The sequence below is a fragment of the Micromys minutus genome (genome assembly GCF_963924665.1).
Source record: "Micromys minutus genome assembly, chromosome: 1".
NCBI classification, from domain to species: domain Eukaryota; kingdom Metazoa; phylum Chordata; class Mammalia; order Rodentia; family Muridae; genus Micromys; species Micromys minutus.
Genome location: NC_137969.1, coordinates 24,694,667 through 24,715,170, shown reverse-complemented (window position 1 = coordinate 24,715,170; position 20,504 = coordinate 24,694,667). Strand labels below are relative to the sequence as shown.

Below are 20,504 nucleotides of genomic sequence, written 5' to 3'. Positions count from 1 at the left end.
GAGGCTGCCTGGTCACACTGAACTCACACAGGAAGCAGAGAATTAGCAGGAAGTAGGGACAAGTGCTCAGATAGGCAAGCCAATGGGAGAGGGTACATTTCACATTCACACCACGGTAGATGGACGGTTGAGTGTGTGGATGGTCGAGTGGATGAAGAACGGTGGATGAACCCATAGTTTAATAGATGGATACAAAAATGATGGACAGCTATACAAGCAGATGGGTGAATGGATAGATGTATGGAAGGGTGGGTGAGAAAACAGATGGTGAAGGGATGATGAATAGGTTAAGAAAGAGATGATAGAGCAGAGATGAATGGAAAGGTAAGAAGGATGAAGAGCCAAAGGTAGAGGAAGAGGGCAGGAAGAAAGGTTGGATGGATGGATGGATGGATGGATGGATGGATGGATGGATGGACGGATGGATGGATAAGGGGCTACAGGGGAACTGGGGACACAGAAGGATATCTTTGAGTTTTCACAGATCTCATCCCTGGTTGGTCTGTCCCTCAATGTACCACCCAGTCTGGACTCCAGCTGGGCCTCCAAAGTGTTGGGATTACAGGTGTGTACCAGGCCCACCAACTGCTGCTTCATGTCAAATGCTTTCTTATTGACTTGATTCAAAAGCTTCTGAGTCAGGAACTCTCTTGAGATCCCTACCTGCCCTGAGGCTTGTTTGAGTTTCACTCAGCTTTCTGTATGCAGGGAGCTAAATAACAGAAGCCATGTGCTGAGGCAGGGGGAGACAGAAGGTATCTCTGACGCCTGAACAATTCACAAACATTACAGATATTTCTTTGTGACAAATGCTGTCTCTGGGATAAAGGCTCTTTGTAATGTGATAGCTGTGGTCTGGGTCGAACCACTGGACAGGAAGTCCCTGAATCACCAGGAAAGACAGGGACTGAGCAAAGATCAAAACCAACTTCTTCGTGGACACACACAGGCCATCCGTGCCAAAGCCCGGCATACAAGACACCGAAATATTTAAAACCAGCCCAACAGAGCAAGACTGGTACCCTCCAGATGGCACCAGGGCACAGCACACTACCTTTCAGTGCTCCTCTGTGGGAGCTGTGGCTGTACTTAGCCAGCTTTCCCTGCTGTCAAGAAACCATCAGCATCCCATGCTGTGCATCCTTGTGGTTCTGTGTACTGACAAATACACTGTATCCCCTGGGAGTCACAGCTGCCCCACGGGTAGGTCAAACACCCTGCCTCCGGCTCTATCTACCTCTCCTTTGGGAAAGGCAAACTGAAATATACACACCATCACTTCTGCCTCCATAGAGAACACACTCTTCTTAATAGCGAGGGGTGTTGGGAACAGTCGGTGAAGCTGTTAAGTTCCAAAGTTCTGATCCCTCCCACTTGGCATCTACAGACCATGATACTGTGGCACAGCCTACAAAAAGATACGTCAGGTGCCGTTCAGGGGCAGGGCATGTGCTTTGTGTGTTAGGCCTGGGTTCTGACTGTGAAAACGAGGTGTGAGGGAGATATTATGGGGAGATGGAATTAAATCTGATTTTAAGTGTAATGTGGATGCAGTGACGTCACAGGGCAGTAGGCAGGATCTGGAAAATCTCAAACCCCAGCTCTCTTGGAACATAAAAGCGGACAGCAGAACAGATTCCCAAAGTGCGCTCTGTGGAACACCATCCCAAGAATTAATCAACAGAACAAAAGGCACGATTAAAACAAGGCTTGAGTATTTGCATTTAGATGTAAAATAAGAAATAGAAATGAAAATTAAACAAATTAATGGCAATTAAAATATTTGAAATGAAATGAATTAAGAAAATGAAAGGTATGAAATGAACAAGCCTGAAAGTTGCCTGAGACCTTTGCATGGGGGAGCAGGCTATGCTCAGAGAGACACTGCACAGTTCCCCCAGGCTCCACCCTTCCTTCCTGCTGAGTGTACTTGCTAATGTGCACAGTAGGGTCCTCCAGAACTGCCCCCATTATCCGTGATCCTTAATCAGATGCCCCTCTCTCGCTGCTGCAGATAACCCTGTGACCTGCTCTGGCCCAGGAAATTTCAGCAGGTGCAGGTGAGCAAAACACTGCTCCAGTAGCTGCTTGTCTCTAGAGCTACAGTGTCACTCACATGGCAAATGCATCTTGGTGGTCTCTGTCCCGTCCCTGTCACTGTGACATGTACCCGGCGAAGGCCCAAGCCAGCAGCTTTGAAGCAGGGTTTCCAGCTTCAAGTGAACCCTCACCACCGCCATGCCCTGCCTGAAACAAGCAACCAGCAGCCAGCCCAGGTCTCTGAGATGTCTAAGTTAGGCACTGGCACATTCCTGAGACACACCATGACCCACAGCATTACCATCAGAACATTGGTGCTTGAAGACTTAACTGTGGCAGGATAAAACATGCTTAAGACAGAATGTCTTTGTGGGTATTGAAAAGAGCAAAAGGCCCCAGGCTAGAGATCGGAGGACATTTAGAGGAGATGCATCTTGACATTTGGGGTTCTGGAAATGGCTTGGTCCCCTTTCAAGGAGAGGAAGGGATTACAAAAGACTTAAGCAACTTGACAGAAGCAGGGGGACAGAGCAGTGCCTACATAAGAAAGTCACACAGAGGAGGCCTGTGACCATGAGAAGGTATATATCATTTCAGAAAGGCAATGAGTCACAGTCCTATAGCCCTTGAATGCAAACAGGAAAAGTCTGATGATGTCAAAGATATGCAGGGGTGAGCCACCCCACTTACAAGCTGGCAAGATAAAGAGAAAAGACACCAGGCAGCCATACCCCCTGCCCTATATCTACCTGGAGAGACACCCTGGGGTTCTCTATGGCTCCCAAGCTCACTGCTGCCCTGACTGGAATATCAAATGCCCTAGACATCAACATCGCTGCCCCATGATGGAGGGCACACATCCAAGAGGATCCACGTGCAACGTGAGGAAATTACCAGAACAAAGTTGAGAACATAAATCAAATGCCCAGAGCAGGATGATACCATTCATATCAATTTTTGAAACAAGCTCAATGTTTGGCTGTCTGATTACAGAGAGTCACGCATTGTCCTGAACCAATATACATTGTGATTTATATGTTGTCTGTATGTGTTTAAATTTCTGCTTTATAGGTAAGCTATAAAGCAAACTGGAAATGGTCCGCCCCAAGCTTAAGATGGAGATTACTTCCAGGTAGACAAATGGGGAGGGGGGCAGGTGCAGCAGAAAGGCAAAGGGTGAGTTTTATCTGAATCTACTGTCTTTAGAGAGAGAGGGAAACGCTTAACATCTATGAGCTGAGCTGGGTGAGTCTCTGCTGTGATGAATAATGACACCTGTGATGAAGAATGCCACTACGTCCCTGTGGCATACCTGCTCCCCATCCGCTGACCCCAGGAACCACAAGATATCAGACTAAGTACAAGGGTGGCCAATTGGGAGACACTGACAGAGCATTTAATGCTCACTAGCCCGCCTCTGCCGCCAGTCTCCAGGCTGGTGTTTCATGGCATTCGGCACTTTTCTCTATATGTCAAAGATTCCATAATTAAAGAGAAAGAGGGAGAAAGGAATGCTCTCCAGCCCCTGACAAAGAGGACAGGCTCCAGCCAAGCCATTCTGAGGGGAAGTCTGGATCACCCCACTCCAGTGCCACTGAGACTACTCCCGGCTGCCTGTGTGGCAGGCACCGAGTCCTCTGGGTCATGGAAGTGTGGTCCTAAATCAAACCCACCCTCTTCAATAGCCATGTTCAGTGTAGATCCTGGAGGCTGTAACCCAGGAAGGAGGGCAGGAGTAAAAAGTTAGGCCATGGCAATCTTTCTCCTGGCTCAGAATATACCATGCCTCCTTTTCCTGCTTGACGGCATCAGAACTGACTGTGTTCTTGGGCTTCTCCTCATAAGTGTGAAGAATCTTCAAGGTCCCAGCAGTGTTTCCCTAAAACCACACTATCCCTATGACTCATCCACACATCCATGAATCTACCCATCTGTCTGTCCATCTACCTATCCACTCATCAACCCACCTACCCAGCTATTGCTCCATCCAGCTAGCTACATACAGACACATGTATGCACACATACACACATTTACACATACACACACCTACACACCATCTATCCATCACCCCCATTTATTATTTCACCCATCTGTCCACTGGCCCATGCATCCAAGGCCAACATGCACCCCTAGCACCAGTCGGTGCTTAGTTACGGCATCCTGTGATCAACTGTTTGGCCTTGACAGGTCTCTGTGCTCATGACTTGCGGTCTAGTAATGGCAGAAGCAATATAAGCAAGAATACAGACACAAGAAATGAGAGAGGTGACAAAGAACCTTGTCAAGGATGGGGCAATGGGGACGGGGGAAGGCTCTATGCACTGAGTGGCAGGGCAGCTCCTTAGGGGAAACTGTGCTGAACTGAATAAAGATAGAGTCAGAACTGAGGGGAAATGCTAAGTTCATTGCAAAGTGCACACACACCCCAATGGGTAAAGTCCAGCTTAACCAGATACTACCAGTGGGCTGCTTAGCAAGGCAGAGAATCCCAGGTTGTCTGGAACCAGCAAGCATGCTGCCCTATGGACAGGTGGCATCAGGATTTCCTAGCGCTTGTTTAGAACGCAGCCTAAGGTCCCACCTCAGAGCCTGGCATCCTGGTCTTAATTTCATCTAGATTTTGAGTCCTGGGCAGAGAAGCAAGGCTGAGCTAGTTTCTCTACACCAGGCACACTCACTGGGGTAAAACAGCGCCCCCAGGTGGCCAACACTGGTTCTTGAAGGGCCTGGAAGATGTGAACACCACATCTAAAAAAACACGTGCAGGGTGCTTCAGTGAAGCCGCAGTTATGTGGGAGGCCATTAGGAAAGCAAGCTTTAAAAGGCTGAGGACAATAGTGGGGACAAAAGGCTGAGAGCATGAACCCCCAGCACAGAGTAGTATGCAGAGCCTCCGGAGAGGCTGATCTTCAGTGTATCCGTAGGGCTGACCCAGTTTTAACACTCAGAACCCAGAGTCCTGGGACCCATTCTATTCTGTTCCAACAGTCACTCAGTACCCCGACTGCCTCTGTGCCTTGCCTAGGGGTGGGGGTGGGGGCTTCAGAAGCATGGGTGAGCCTAGCAATGCTCTCCCGGAGAGGAGGGTGGGTGGTAGATACAGAGCACCGTGCCGTGAATTTCCTTTTATCTCGAGTTACAACTCTATTACTTAGTGGCTACAGATATCACAGAGAACCCCCAGAGACCAGGAGCACCCACATTCTCACACCCTTGTGGCGGCTCCAGCTCTGCCTACCAACCTCCACATCTGGATCATTGGGGGTTTTAGTAGAAGGTTGGAATGGCAGGTGTGAGCTCTAAGGAGGGACGGAGTCCATCTGCAGCACCAGACTGTGTTCAAGTCCCTGGGCCTTCTGGGAAAGGTGGGTGGTGACAGAATGGCCAGCTGAGGAGGGAAGCTGGGATCTAGCTGTGGACGAAGAGGGACAAAAAGAGTGGCTGGGAAACAGAGGTCAGGGCAAGCAGCAGTGGCCACTAAGGAAACCCAATACCAATGACATCCCCAATGCTTATAGAGCATGCCACAGGCTGAGTGATCTCCCTCAAAGAGATGTTCATGTCCTGGAACCCCATGAATTACTTGGGGTCTTTACATAGACGGTTCAGTTAAGATTCTTGAGCTGAGACATCCCAAATTATCTGAATAGACCCTAAATCCAGCAGCCATTGTCTTTAGAAGGAACACACATCGAGACAGTCGTGCGGAGGCGGAGGCAGGGGGGCTGACTCAGTAACTCAGCTGGGAAAGTACCCGCTGTGCAAATGGGAGAACCTGAGTTCAACACCCCAAACCCACACTAAAAATTGCAGACATTGGGGTGCATACTTCTAATTCTAGAGCTGGGGAGGCAGAGAGCGGAGGATCCTGGGGCTTGCTGACCAGCCAGCTTAGGTCAGCTCCAGGTCAGTGAGAGATTCTGCCTTAAAAACATGACAACAACAAAAGCGGATGTCTCCAAAGGAACGGCACTGAGGATTGACCTCTGACGTCCAGGGGCATGTGTGCACAGCTGCACGTGCACCTGCACACTGTTTTCACATGCACCTGTGCAGTGCAGCTCCGTACATATGTACCCGAACACATGTGCACTCACACACATATGAACGCACAGCGTCAAGAACTCAGTGACTCAACTAACAGGGGCCAAGCAGGGACATGATAGACCCCCCCCCTCCAGTCTTCACGGGAAACACATGTAACACCATGGTTTGAATCTTTGACCTCCAGGACTATGAGAGTCCCTGGCTGTTGTTTTAAGTGTCCCAGTTATGGTCATTTGTTCCAGTAGCACGGTATCTGCTGTGCCCAGAGTTTTAAGGATGGACAGAGTGTACAGACTCAGGCTTAAGCAAGAAAACTTTTTCCCTGTGAGCTCAGGGAAAAGGAGACAGGAGAGCTCAATTCTCTGGTGCCAGCCAGCACATCCTAAGATGGGATGTCTCTCCCAACTTACTGTACTGTTCACAGGATCCAAGTCTGACAAAAGATGCAGAAAGAAGGTGCTGGTGATGGGTCAAGGAAGCCATGAGGGAGAGGCTGCTCACACGAGGCCCGTTAAACACAGAACAATTAAAAATGCATTCAGCTTCGATTTCCCGGAGCCCTTTCCAGAATGTAAATACCAGACCTGTCATTAAAAATGTATTTATTGTGATTACACAGTGGGGATTCTTGGGAGGATCTGTGTGCATTCAGTAAGTGTGTATTTAATAGCCCCATTTAATATGTGTTCCCCAGACATTGGCACCTGAACCATACATTCCATGGGCCTCAAACGCAGACAGCACGTAGGCAGCACCCAGGAAAGAACAAATGGTATGCTCTCAGCCTCTCAGCACCCCTTGCCCTGTCCCAGTGTGGGGAGCAAGAAAAGAGCAGATGCCATTCCACCATATATATATGGTGGGAACAGCATGGAGACTGTTCTCCATGTAAAGGATGCTGGACAAATGGGTAGAGCTTAGCTAAAAATGTCATACTAGTGCTGTGAGCACTGAACCCTCTCTGTACAGGTGTTCCATCAGCTCCTGTGTCACTCCATTCTCTTTAAGGCCACCACAGCCATCCCAAGGACAGAGTGAGAACAGGAAGGGCAGGCCCTGCTCTTTTTACACAAGGGCATGGCCAAGGCCTAGAAGAATCAGCTCCAAGGCCTATAAGCAGCCAGGAAAGGAATGGCTGTGCAGGCCCCAGAACAGCATCAGAAACGAAGCCTGGTTTGTGAGCAAAAGAGAAAGGAATGCAAAACTTCAGCTCAAGTCTCCTCAGACAGTTAAGTCTGCGCAAGCACATCAGCACAGAGACAACATAATGGAAACACAGAAAGTCACTGCGCCAGTGGAGGAGATGGGGGAAGTTTCTGGAAATGACTAATGCTTCTGAATGCATTTTTAATCGAGCCGAGGAAACGTCTGGGTGGAGAGACGGTGACGAGATGAGAAAAATTAAGATCTGTTGCTGTGCTTTGGGGAAAAGCCAAATTTAGACATTCTGTGCTCGGGATGTTTTGTGAGCCACCTCATTCTATCCCGCCACCCCCTCTCCTCCATTTGACCCACCTCAGACAGATGAGGAAACCTGAGGCTCTGTGAAGAAAGTCTATCTGGCCTAGGGCTCTAAAGGGGTAGTTTGGTCTCTGGGGTTTCCCGTCTGCTCTGGAGAATTCAGAGCCTGTCGCTCAGGAGTCCTGATGCCAGATAGCCTTCTCTGTCCTTCATACCCCATGAGGTCCAAGTTAGGTCTCAAACCCAGGACCAATGGCTGTGGTGGCTCCTTAACACTTCAACGTAGACACTGGCCTCCAGGTTCTTCCCACAATCCCTCATTCCCTTTGTACCTTTGGGCCTATTGGCTGCTACACCTAGTTCTCCCTTTCTTGCCTCTCCCTTCCCTTCCCCCTCTCCCACGTGGTACAGCTCACTTTGGTCATGCCCACACTGGACTCTCAGATGTCCCTGCCTCTAACTCCTCCTTTTATCTGCAATAAACTTGCTTCTCCACCGTATGTTGGAGAACTCATATTTCCTTTTCATTTCTCTTGATTCTTTTTTTTTTTTTTTTTTTTTTTTAACAAAGTAGAACCTGCATCCAGAAAACACCTTGCAAAAGACCAACTGCCTCGGGGAAGCAGTTTGTGACTCAAGCACCAGCCACCATTACAGATCGTCCCACTTCCGGCTCCTTTAGCCAAGCTGAGAAGCCGCCATGAGTTGAGGAAACTAGCATTCTGGAAATCTCTAGGGAAGGTATCTGAGAGGCCCAGCTGCTGGTGTCTGAAGTCTGGAGGAGCTGAGGATTTTTGTTTAGTGAACAAGAAGAATGACAGCTAACTCCGTGTCCGTGTGGGGACAAGGAGACCATCAGCATAGCGGGAAGGTGAACGTATCTCTGGGCACTTGCCGTCCCCAGGTGATGCCCCTAAGTCAAACTTCTAGTGAAGCTCAGCGCTGCCGGGATTTTACACTTTGTTCATCTGTGCATTTTATATGTGTATACATGGTACATGCATGGAGACCAGAGGACAACTTGCAGGGGTCGGTTCTCGCCTTCTACTATGTAGATTTCAGGGATTGAACTCTGGCCTGCAGGGTTGCCAGGCTTGCTGGCAAATGCCTTTACCCACTGAGCCACCTCACAAGCCCACCACTGGAATTCAGTGCCTGCCTTCATTCTGTTCAAGGGCCAGAGCAGCAAGACATACCAGGGGAGCAGATGCTCCACACAGGAACAGGGCCCATCTCTGACAGCTTCTCCCAGTATTGTCAGGAGACGGATTCCTGGCTGAGGGAGCTGGCCCAGAAAGGCTGGGGAGGCAGTGATAAGAAACCAAGGGGTTCAAGTGCCACAGTGGCCTGGGCAGTTGGTCCCAAGAAACACTGTCGTCATGAAAAATCTAATTCCAGGCACCATCTGAACACTTTCCTAACATACCACAGAGATAAGAAAGGTGGATATCAAACCACACTGATGGGAGTCAAGCTCAAACTAAAGAGAATCCCCACAGCAGGCAAGCGCAAGTGGCTCATCCTGCAAGTCATTCTGATGAGCCAGGCGCAGGGATGCAGGCCTGGTCCAGCACTCTGGAGACAGAGGCAGGAAATTGCCTGATAAGTTTCCAGGCTAGCCTGGGATACAGAATGAGACCCTATCTCAAACAAACAAACGGTCCCAAATGGCAGGTATTTTTTCAAACCCAAATTGAAATGAATTAATCACTACCAGAAAAACACACAGAGAAGACAAAATGATCCCGCACCAAGAACGAATGGAGAAGTGAAATTCCCGTGGGAGGAAAGACACCCTCCCCCCAGAGCCGAAGAGGTCCTCATGCTCCGAGCAGAACTGAGGATGATAATGGCCAAAATGGACTCTGCAGTCTCCTCCTCCTCCCTCCTCTCAGACATCAAAGACGGTCTGATGTCCTTGGGTCCAATTCATGTTTCACGTATAAAGAGATATCCCGCCTGGGTGGGTTATTTATTTACAGTTCTTTGGCTAAGCCGGAAAGAAAGCAAAATACCCCAACAATGAGGCCAGCCTGAGCTTCTGGGGGGTTTGGAGGGGCCTATAGAGCCCAGAGCAGAGCCAGGGATATTGTGCAGTGACCTGGATTCACGCTGCCAGCCTCCTCCTCCGGGGAGGAGGCAGAGCAAGCCAGGAGAAAACAACAGACAGAAAAGAAGGAGGAGGAGGAGATGCTTTGCAAACAGTTGTCCATCTGCCAGCGTCCTTTGTCCCCATGACGAAACTCCTAATCCGCTTTCAACATCTTCATTGTGCCTTTCTAGCCACTGAGACTCGGTGGGCCCCACTAGTGGGCAGGAGCTGCTGTCCCGGGTAGGACTGCAGCCTCAGTCAGGAAACTGGGAGATGGTGGCATACAGGTATAGAAAGAGAAAAGCCCAGCAGGCTGACTTACCTCCACAGAGAACTTTCCAGAACCTTCCCCATGTCTGCATGGTAGTACTTTGTCAGGATCAAGATGACCTGTGGTGTCAACAGAAGAAAAAAAAAAAAAGGTTTTTTGGTTTCAAGGTTCCAAGAGAAGAAGACAGTGACATTTTTCGGGGCTTGCGGGGGGGTGTCTCTCAAACCCCATTGCCAATAGCCTAGTATCATAACACAGACATGGGCCTTCCTTCTTCTTTGAAAATTCCCTTCTTCTCTTGAGAATGACTGTGAAGACATCCCAAACCATGAAAGCCACCAAGTAACTACCACTCTGTGGGAATCCTTAAACCCTCCGACAATCTCAAACTATGGCCAGATACTCAGCGAGACTGTGGTCCCAGTATGCACTGGAATCGTCAACACTGGTAACTGTACAGGGTCTACAAGCCTCTGGGCGTGTCTATGAGAGCTCGTCTAGGCTGGATTAACTGAGGTGGGAAGAGCTTGAGATCGGTGGTACCACGTCATGGGCTGGGCCTTGGGCTCAATACAAAGGAGGAAGTGAGCTGACCATCAGCTGCCTCGTGCTCCTGCCTTATGCTCCTGACGCCATACCTTCCCCACAAAGATAGACTGTACTCTCAAGCGGTGAGCTAACACAAACCATCTCACGTGTTTTGCCATTGCAATGAAGAATGTAAACAAGACGAGCACCGAGTGTATTTGGCAAGCACCTGAGGACGGGGCAGTACATCAACGCATCAACACATCCCCTGCAACTCACAGAAGTCGCCCCTGAGGCTGTGCTGTCATTCCTTGTCCTGGACTCCAGAGTGATGACAGGGGCTGGGAGGTGAGGGTGACAGCCAGAGGGGCCTATAAATCACCAGCCGACACTTTTATTTGTTAAACTACTCAACGCAGGTTGGGAGGCATGACAAAGTAGCAGGGGGAAAAATACAACTGCTCAGAAAATGGAAATTAATGTGTTTCAAAGCACCTTTGAAACCAGTATGTAGGAGAGAGAGAGAGAGAGAGAGAGAGAGAGAGAGAGAGAGAGAGAGAGAGAGAGAGGAGAAAGCACCAGTTGGTCAGGCAGCCTGGGTTGGGGGGGGGGAGGCGGAGACAGAGATTGATCTGCAATTACTCTGCTAGCCGCTGGATTCTCATGTACATCAAATTCCATTTCATTCACTGCCAGTCCATATTACCAACACCTAACAGTCCCGTTGTCATGGGAACCCTGGGAGGCGAACCTGGACACACTAGGTTCTGTTAGGAGCCCTTAGCCTCCTTAATTTGGGTTACCACGCTGGCTATGTTCACCGCTCCCTCATCAAGAGCAGAACTTTCCAGGCACCAGGTTCCAAGGGACTGACTGATCAAGTATCTGTTTTTCCCTGATGATGAGAGCAAGGAGAAAGTAGGAGGGGCACTGGGGAGCTGGGACAGCACATAGCCAAGAGGCAGGGATGATTAAAGAGATAAAGCGGAGCCTTGTCAGCAGAGGCAAGATTGGCTCTACCTTTCTCTGAACAAAGCGATTTTCTCCCGTCAGCCCACCGTCTGCCCAAGTCAGAGATGATCCTCCAAACACAGAGGGGGCAGGCAGAGTGACGGGGCCGCGCTGGACAGGAGACAAGCATGGTCTTAACCTATTGATTTATATTTCATATAGTCTGCTATCCCGGGGGACTTCCGAGGAACTGGAGTGTGACAGCCGGAAGGGACCTCAAAGTCAGTTTTACCTACTTGTTCAGAATGAAATCATCACCCTGTCCTGGTCCATGGCCCAGGCCACCAGGTGAGGCTTGCCCTCCAACCTGGGATCAAGTCCCTTGAGGCTCAAAAGCTGAAGAAAGGTGAGCTGTCTCCTGGAACTCCAGCCTGCCTGCTTAGATTCTGTTGCTGTATATGGGCCCACCTCTCCCTCCTGAGGACTGTCACCACTCTGGACCATGCCTCTTGCCAGACCTCTGCAAAGGTTGTGCTCTGCCTGGGTTCTGCACATTACCTTAAGTGGTATGAATGAGAATGGCTCCCATAGGCTCATAGTTCTGAATGTTTGGTTCCCAGTTGGTAGACGATTTAGGAAGAAGGGATAGAAGGTTTGTCACTGGAGTTGGGCTTTGAGAGTCCAAAAGCCGTTGCCAGGCCCAGACTTGTGCTTATACGTTCCCTGTTTCTGCATCTGGCCTGCTCCACCAAAACACATCCCCTTCTCTCTTTATTTTTTTTATAAACACATCAATGACCAAGGCAACTCTCATAAGGACAACATTTTATTGGGGCTGGCTTACATATTCAGAGGTTCAGTTCATTGTCATCAACAAAGGAACATGGCAAAATCCAGGCAGGCATGGTACAGAAGGAGCTGACTGAGAGTTCTACATCTTCATCTGAAGGCTGCTAGCAAAATACTGACTTCCAGGCAGCTAGGATGAGGGTCTTAAAGCCCACAGCCACAGCGACACACCTACTCCAACAGGGTCACACCTTCTAATAGTGCCACTCCCTGGGCCCAGAATATACAAACCATCATACCAGCCCATCCCATGTCCCCAGTCTCTTGATCTATGGTAACAAAGCATTGGAGAGGACCCAGATCCACAGCCACCAGCATGGCTACACCCTGACAGGGGCGAACCATGTCTCAGAGCTCCCAAGATGGTCTAAATGGTACCTTTCTCCCACAGATGGAGAAACCAAAGCTCAGAAAGCCCAAACTATACATGCTATGGGCCAAACTGGGCCTCAGCTCTGGGTCTTCTCAAGCTAGTGGGCTCCTTCCTGTCATGCCAAAAGCAGTTCCACCAGCTTTTTATCAGAAGTGGTTTCAGGGAGCTCAGAATTGCAACATTCTCTCCCAAATACAACTGAAACCTCCCGGGAGCCGTCACAGCATGGGTGGGGTCCCCACAGCTTTGGGCACTTTGATCTGCACAGAAGAAAGATAGGAAGGAAAGGCTTTCTTGCTTGAGGCTGTCCATGCCCCTTGCCCACAGGAGCCCTGCCTAGAGGGCAGGAACCACCAAGCAGAAAATAGAAATTCCCTGAGGCAGCAGCAGTGGTCACTAGTCACTCTTTTCTGTCACCCGGGATCTTTCTGGTCTTTTTGGTCTTAGGGACTGGTCCCCATTTTGTGATTACCTCAAGGGTGCTCAGTACCTATTCTGCTGACTGCGTGGCATGAAAAGCCCATCTGACCTTCACTGCAGCCCTGAAACATTAGGAGCAGCTCTAAGTCAGGTCTCTCTACCCATCTGCTCATCAAATCACATACAGCTTCCTCGGTGGCATTAGGTCTAGAAACAGGAAAGCCCTTGCCTCCCACCAAGGTCCATGCAGAGAGAGGTTCAGAAGCAGTTTGCCTTCCCGCGGCCAAGAATAATCAGAAAGAAAAACAAAAACCAACAAATTCCTGGGCCCAGTTCACTGTCAATCAATAGAGGCCTTGCGGCAGCAGGACAACAGAAGGAAGGTGATTTCCCACAGGAAGGGAGAGGGAAGAGAAAGGAAAGGGGCCTCGAGACTCGGCAGCCAAAATCACCTGAGAGGCCAGAGTCAATGGTCCATTTACCAGAGGCATTATCAAATCTTCCTACTCAAGCAGAACAGCCTGCCCTTGATGAAGCCAAGCCTGAGGTCTCATTCCCCTCTAGTCTGCCAACAGCACCAGGCTTTTCCGATCTGTTTATGTAGGTGAAGGCCACACCTCTAACATTCAGAAGCTAGCCTGGTGCTCTGTCTTCCTGAAGGCCTGGTCCTCCCCATCCTCATCAACACTGCTCGGTCCCTGGTGGGATAGCTGAAAGGAAAAAGATATCCGGCCGTGAGGAAATCTAATCTCCTCACACGGGGCACCAATTTTGTTAAAAGATGACGTCCTGGGTTTCGGCACCAATGTTAGGAAAAGGATGGGGAGAGTGGGGGAGATATGACCCATGGAGGTGCGGCAAGGCCTGGGGGCAAGGGAGATGCCTCTGGGGGGCTGATGTTGGGAAACCCTTCCCCCTGAGAGACTAGCCACATGACAGTATAGTATGGAATATAGTTTATTTAGGTCATGGGGGGAGTTAAGAGGGTAGTAGAGGCAGAGAGAAAGAGAGAGAGAGAGAGAGAGAGAGAGAGAGAGAGAGAGAAGAGTGAAATAGAGGAGTAGAGGAATAGAGGCTGGCCATGAGCACATGGAGAGGGAGAAGGTAAGGGGAAGAGGAGCAGTAAGGGCGGGAGAGCAAGAGAACAAGAGGAGAGAGAGAGAGAGAGAGAGAGAGAGAGAGAGAGAGAGAGAGAGAGAGGGGGGAGGGGGAGGGGACAAGCAACCCCTTTTTTAGTGTCAGGTCACTGGGGCTGAGCATACCTGGCTATTGCCAAGTAACTGAGGGGTGGTGTATACCTGGCTGTTGCTAGGTAACTGAGGGGTGGGGTTTACAGAATCCCAACACTAACCGCTGTCAGACAGCCCCTCTCCTAAGACCTCGTTACCATGACTGTCACTTGAGTCTTTGCATGTGTGATTCACATGTCTGTGTCTTAGAGTTTCATTGCTGTGAAGAAACACTATGACAAAGGCAAGTTTATAAGGACAACATTTCATTGGGACTGGCTTACAGGTTCAAAAGTTCGGTCCCTTATCCTCAAGGCAGGAACATGGCAGCATCCAGGGAGACATGGTGCAGGAGGAGCTGAGATTTCTACATCTTCATCTGAAGGCTGCTAGCAGAACACTGACTTCCAAGCAGCTAGGATAAGGGTCTTGAAGCCCATGCCCATGGTGACACACCTACTCCAACATGGCCACACCTACTCCATCAAGGCCACACCATTTAATGGTGCCACTCCCTGAGCCAAGCATACACAAACCATAACAGCCTGGGGCACTCCTACTCTGTGTCACCTTCTCCTTGTCATTATTAAGCATTCCTCCTTCAGGAAGCCTTTCCATTGGCTGAGTGCTCCAAGAGTGAGAACCTACATTTGCCTCTGGCCCCCACTACCTTCAGAGCCTAGCCAAGTGCCAGCACATTAGTAATTGCTGAGCAAATCAATAAACTGAGAACCAACTCAGATGAGGCAGACCAGCTTCTGGTGAGGCATTCTCCCACTAGCTCACTTATAACCTGCCCAGGTGTGGAGATGGATCTAGAATAGGGGAATATCCTGCTATTCCTACAGAACCCACATGTTTGAGGTCAGAGGCTCAAACCCAAGGTCACGGATAGATCTGCACTCTCAGCTCCCTGTACTGTGATGTGGTGAGCCTCATAAGAGGTAGCAGAGAGGAAAGATGCTATTGTGGGGAGCAAGCCATGGGAAAACCTTTTCAACAGCATCAAGTAAGTAAGTTCCTGTAGTCTCCATCCCACACATGATATGCACCCACACACAGCCCCATGTGTAGGTGGGGCAACCACTCTTACTCCACAGATAAACAAAGTGAGGGAACAGAGACAAAACCACGCTTCTGACGTCACCCAGCAAGCACACTACTGGGATCTGAGTAAGGGGATGAACACAAAGGGCGCTGATGCCCGGGTACCACAAAACATCTTGACACACTAGGCACAGGTACCCTGATGGGAAAGGCAGCCAGAGTCCACAACTGTGATGCCTGCAATCCCAGACATCAGCAATGACAGCTCTGCATTTGGCTTAAAGATTCTAAGCAGGGTGGTGGCCAGAGTGTGGCTGGTACAATGTGGGAAGCAGTGGCTACACTCACAGGTCTTAATACACAATATTCTGAAGAGGCTGTGGAACCTTCCCAAAAAGGTGCTTCCTGCAGCAAGTCACAAGCTCCTAGGAAGGCAAGGGCTTCTGTGAGGCATCTCTACCCCTCCCATCCGGTTCTATCTGGTTCCATCTGGCTCTCTTTACCTTCAGTAGGAGAGGTTCCTGGGATCCCACAAAGCTAATGCTTACTTCCGTCCCACTTCGTTCAGGCTAGAGGAGACCTAAACTCAAGTCTCTAGAATTAAACAGGAGTTCCTGCTCCATCTCGACTTCCTCAAAAGGTTGCAGCCCTTCAGAGAATGGCTGTGCAAAGGTGTGACACCGTGACGTGCTGTCCCTGGGAGAGGGGATGAGATGGCAACACTACAGAAGTTTGGAGACCATTTTGACTATGCTAACCAGAAGGAGCAGTTGCCCCAAATTCCTAGCAAATCAGAAGCCCTGTGGCTACTAGGCTCTCAGGAGGCCTGAATTGGCCAGAGAAAATTAGACATGGCCTAGTTAAGTTTACAGAGGCCCAGTATGCTCCACAGACGGCAACATGCCTACTGTGCAAATGGCCACAGCCTGCCAGTCGTATCTGGGACAGGGAAGCATGCACTCTAGCCACAGAATGACCCCTTCCCTGCAGCAAGAAGCAAACTAGCCACCACCCTGGAGGGTCCAGGGTTGAAGTCCTTGGTGTAGGGCAACATCTGTGAAGCAGCAGTATCCCACTGGTTCAGGTATCTGTGGGGCCATAGGCAGTGCCTTGCCCTGAGTTAAAGATGCCCATCCCTTGTACAGGCCACACCCTTAGCCAGCCTGATCCCCAGTGTCCCCATCTACCCAAGTGTGGCAGGAGTTGGCCAGATCCAAGAGCTCTCACCAGGAATGCCATAGCCAACCACAGAGCCTAGTCTTACAGCTTTCCAATGGGCCTCTCCTGCCATTCAGATGCAGAAGAAAACCTTGGAAGAACTACTGGCAGGGTGGGTGAGACAGGCCCATTTACCAGTAAGGCTCTTTCAAGGACTCTCCCACACACATTGCAGTGGGGACATTAGCAGCCCCACCCTCATACAGAAAACAACGAGAATGGCTAGAGTAAATCACAAGCCTGTTTGTCTTCTAACCTGGCAATTCCACAGATGTCCTTTCCCTTGAAACACACATGTCAGAAAGTTCAGCTGAAGGCTACACAGGGCTCACTTCTTCTAGCCCTGGGCCGGAGAAAGTATTCTTCCCTGGAAACTAGGCAGCACCACCAGGGAAACTCACAGGCTGTGTGAAGAGGGGCAGGGACACCCCTGCAAACCACAGCATGCCACTTCCACATGGGAATGTGGGATAAGGAAGGACCCCTGGGAAGGCTGGTGAGACCTTTCCAAGCAGCCCCTAAGGGTGTGTGTGTGTGGATTTCGGCCAGACATTTCCAGTATTCATCTTGTTCTGAACAAGGGTTTTCTCGTGTTCCACAGAAAAATTTTAAATAAAACCACCAGGCTGTCTCCTTCCAAGACCCCCTATTTCTCCATCTTCAAAGCGAGCAAACCTCAGATACAGAGGTATCCTTTGCCTGGCCTAAGGAGTAGAATAGACATACACTCTTTATTTTTTTCTCTCGTATATTATATCCTGACTGCAGTTTCCCCTTCCTCCCCTCCCCCCAGTTTTTCCCTCCCCTGCCTCTCCTCTCCCCTAGATCCACCTTCTCTCCACCTCCTCTCTTGGAAAAGAGCAGGACTCCTAGGGAAACCAACTAAACATGGTAGAACAAGCTACACTAAGACCAAGCACATGCCATCACATCAAGGCTGGGTGAGGCAACCCAGTAGGAGGAAGAGTCCCATGAGGAGGCAAAAGAATCAGGGACAGCCCCCACTCCCATTGTTAGGGTTCCCACAAGAACACCAAGCTATTCAGCCACACATATATGCAGATGACCTAGGTCAGAGAGCCCTATAGGCTCCCTGATCTCTGTAAGCCCCCATGGATCTCTCTGTCTGTTGATTCTGTTGGCCATGTTCTTGTGTTCTCATGGTGTGCACACATCCTTAATCACCTGACATATGGCCAGTTCACTGGCCAGTATCATCAACCCCATTTTGCAGACTGGAAGTCAAAGCATCAAGACAGAATCCATCCCAAGCTGATCAGGAGACCACAGAGCTGGAGTCAAACCATGGTGGCCAAGGATTTGTTTTCTGGCTTATATCCTGGGTCTCTCCCAGCCTAACATTTAAAACTCTCTCCTGTGCTCCCAGCATCCCAGACCCTCTCCTCCAAGAGGTGGCCTGCTCAGCATAGGTCTTACTACTTACCTGCCCAAGATTCTTTCTCTTCTATGAATAAATCAGTTCTATTTGAGAAAGATGGACTGGGCATTCTTCTACCGGGACAGGAGCCATGCTTAAAAGGAGGTGGAGAAATTCAGACACATTAGAAGGCCAGGCAGAAATGCTGGCTCACCAACTCAGGAGACCTTAGTCAGATCAACATAACACCTATCTCAAATAACTCCATAGTTCTGGCTCTGGCCATGGTCTTTTACACACCTGTTCCAAATACCATCTGCCAATGCCTAGGGTCTCAGTTTCTGGTAAGTTGTCTGTGGGAGCTAAGCCCAAGCCCCTGGATCTTCCATAAGCTAGAGTCTCTTCTTCATGTATTACCTGTGTTCCCTGCTCAAGGAAGCATTCACTGTGTACTCCTCTCTGAGAACACTACTTTGCCATTATGGGATGCCTTGAAGATAGAGTTCAGGGTGTAGCCTACGCATAGAGATTTGGAGATGCCTGGCCCATGGTAAGTGCTACTATTAGGAGGTGTGGCCTTGTTGGAGGAAGTGCGTCATTGTGTGGGTGGGCTTTGAGGGCTCCTATGCTCAAGCTCTGCCCAGCGAAGAAGAATCAGTCTCTCCTGGCTGCCTTCAGATCAAGACACAGAACTCTCAGCTTTTTCTCCAGCACCATGCCTGCCTGGATGGACTGAACCTCTGAAACTGTAAGCCAGCCCCAAGTAAATGTTGTCCTCTATAAAAGTTGCCTCGGTCATGGTGTCTCTTCCCAGCAATGGAAAACCCAACAAAGACAGTCACTGAGGTGGGGACGTTTAAGTTCAGGCTTCTGGTCCATCTAAGGGTTTGTGCCAAAACTAAGGCCAAGGTTGGGTCTGGTTTGGGGTTAAGCAGAGGCAAAACTAAAGCTTCAGTTTGGACAAGGTTAGGAATGAACTTTCAAGTCTTGTTAGACTGCTTAGGACCAGAGCTCGGATTAGGGCTAGAGCTATGGTTGGAGTCAGGATTCTGGTTAGGAGACAGGAGAAGAAACAGAAAGTCTGGGGCCACTCGAGGCAGGCTCTAGCAGCCAAGGCTCAGTGGCAGCTCTCCCTGAATGGTTTGAGTCGGGCTCCTGGTTGCTACTGCCCTGGCCTGCATAAAGCGCCTTCACTGGGAGAAGCAGAAGAGGAGGGCACAGGCACTCTGCCAGACTGCTGTTGAAACTTGTTACTGTTTCCTTATTATTTCAAAGTAACAGTTTATTAAGAGGGGACTTAAAAGTTACACCAGTCAGACAGAAAAGTAAAAACGGAGGAAGTCAGGAGAGCCTTGTCTCCAAACATCTCCTGCCTACTGTGTACCCCATAGTGGGTCTGTCTGGGCTCCAACTTTCCCTCTGGAGGACCAGGAATCTGGAACCTACCCTCCCCTGGCTGGCAGGACAGGAGATGAGGAGAGAAGGGGAGAAGCATGAATGGCCCATGTGACCCCATATTCTGGTGCTCATAGTCTTTTCTCACTGAGAGAAGCCGGGAGTTGGTAAGAAGCGAGAGCTTTCATTCCCCGGGCAGGCGGGGTCTTATGGAGCACCAGATACACAACTGGGCCAGGGATTTGTCTGGCTCAGAGTGGACACTGGTGTTTGTTGTAACTTGCCCTGTGAACACTTGTCATCTAGAGGAGTTTAAGGGGCCCCTGCTCCTGCACAGCTCATATGTTCGGCTGGTATAGCTAGGACGGCAGGTTCTAGCTATGCTTACCAACTGAACAGGACATCAAGAATGCATCTTCTTGTCACAAAGCTATGTAAGTGCCACCTGCTCACTGAGGTCCTACTGAGGCCCCTGTGTGAGTCATTGCTTCTCTTAAACTCCTACAGTTTGCACTTCTGTGAGACATGTTGCCCCCATTTGTGGAAAGCCTTGGCTTCCCACAGGAAAGTGACTTTATTTGTCCAAAGTCACACTACTCAGAGGTGGAGGTCCAGGCTTCTAGTAACCTCTTTTAACTGTCTTAAGCATTGCTGAGGCACGGGGAGGCATACCCTTTGCCATATTAGAGCATTGTTATAGGCTAGGTGGCAACAATCCGAGTCTCTGCTGTGACCAGATTCACATCCTGAAGTCTCTGCAGAACCAGCTCCTCACACACACTGAGCCATGGGCCCCTGCGCTAGACAACAGCCTCTGGACAGAAAGCACTGGAGGCCCTAGTCCTGTGTGGCCTGTGTCTGGAAGCCAGGCTATGCATTAGGGCCCCACACTTTATGATAATGAACTACCCCAGAAGAGGACTGATAAGGTCTCTTAGCATCATCTTTGCAGGGACAGATGCTAGCTATGGTTTGAGAAGTTGGCGGGGCTGAATCACACAATTCCCCTGACTTCCCCAGCTTGTCAAACACAATACAACTGAGTTTCAAGACCTCAGAACCATTGCTAACATGGTTCACAGAAGCATCCCAGTGTGCCAGAAGGGCCGTCTCCCACATAGGTGAGGGTCACCCTGTTCAGCTCCTCCAGGTGTTAAAGCCTTTTGCTAGGCTCTTTGGGACAGCGTCTCCCATCCCTTCACTT

General features: G+C 49.8%; 1 protein-coding gene across 1 annotated transcript in view; it reads right to left on the bottom strand.

Moving 5' to 3' along the window:
* SORCS2 (sortilin related VPS10 domain containing receptor 2) overlaps positions 1-20,504 on the bottom strand; it is a gene marked incomplete at its 5' end in the record, with an annotated part of 358,408 nt that overhangs the window by 195,139 nt on the left and 142,765 nt on the right. Inside the window, one exon of the mRNA XM_080931404.1 lies at positions 9,964-10,031. Within this exon, the coding sequence (XP_080787530.1) occupies positions 9,964-10,031 (68 nt within the window). The remainder of the gene's footprint in view (positions 1-9,963; positions 10,032-20,504) is intronic.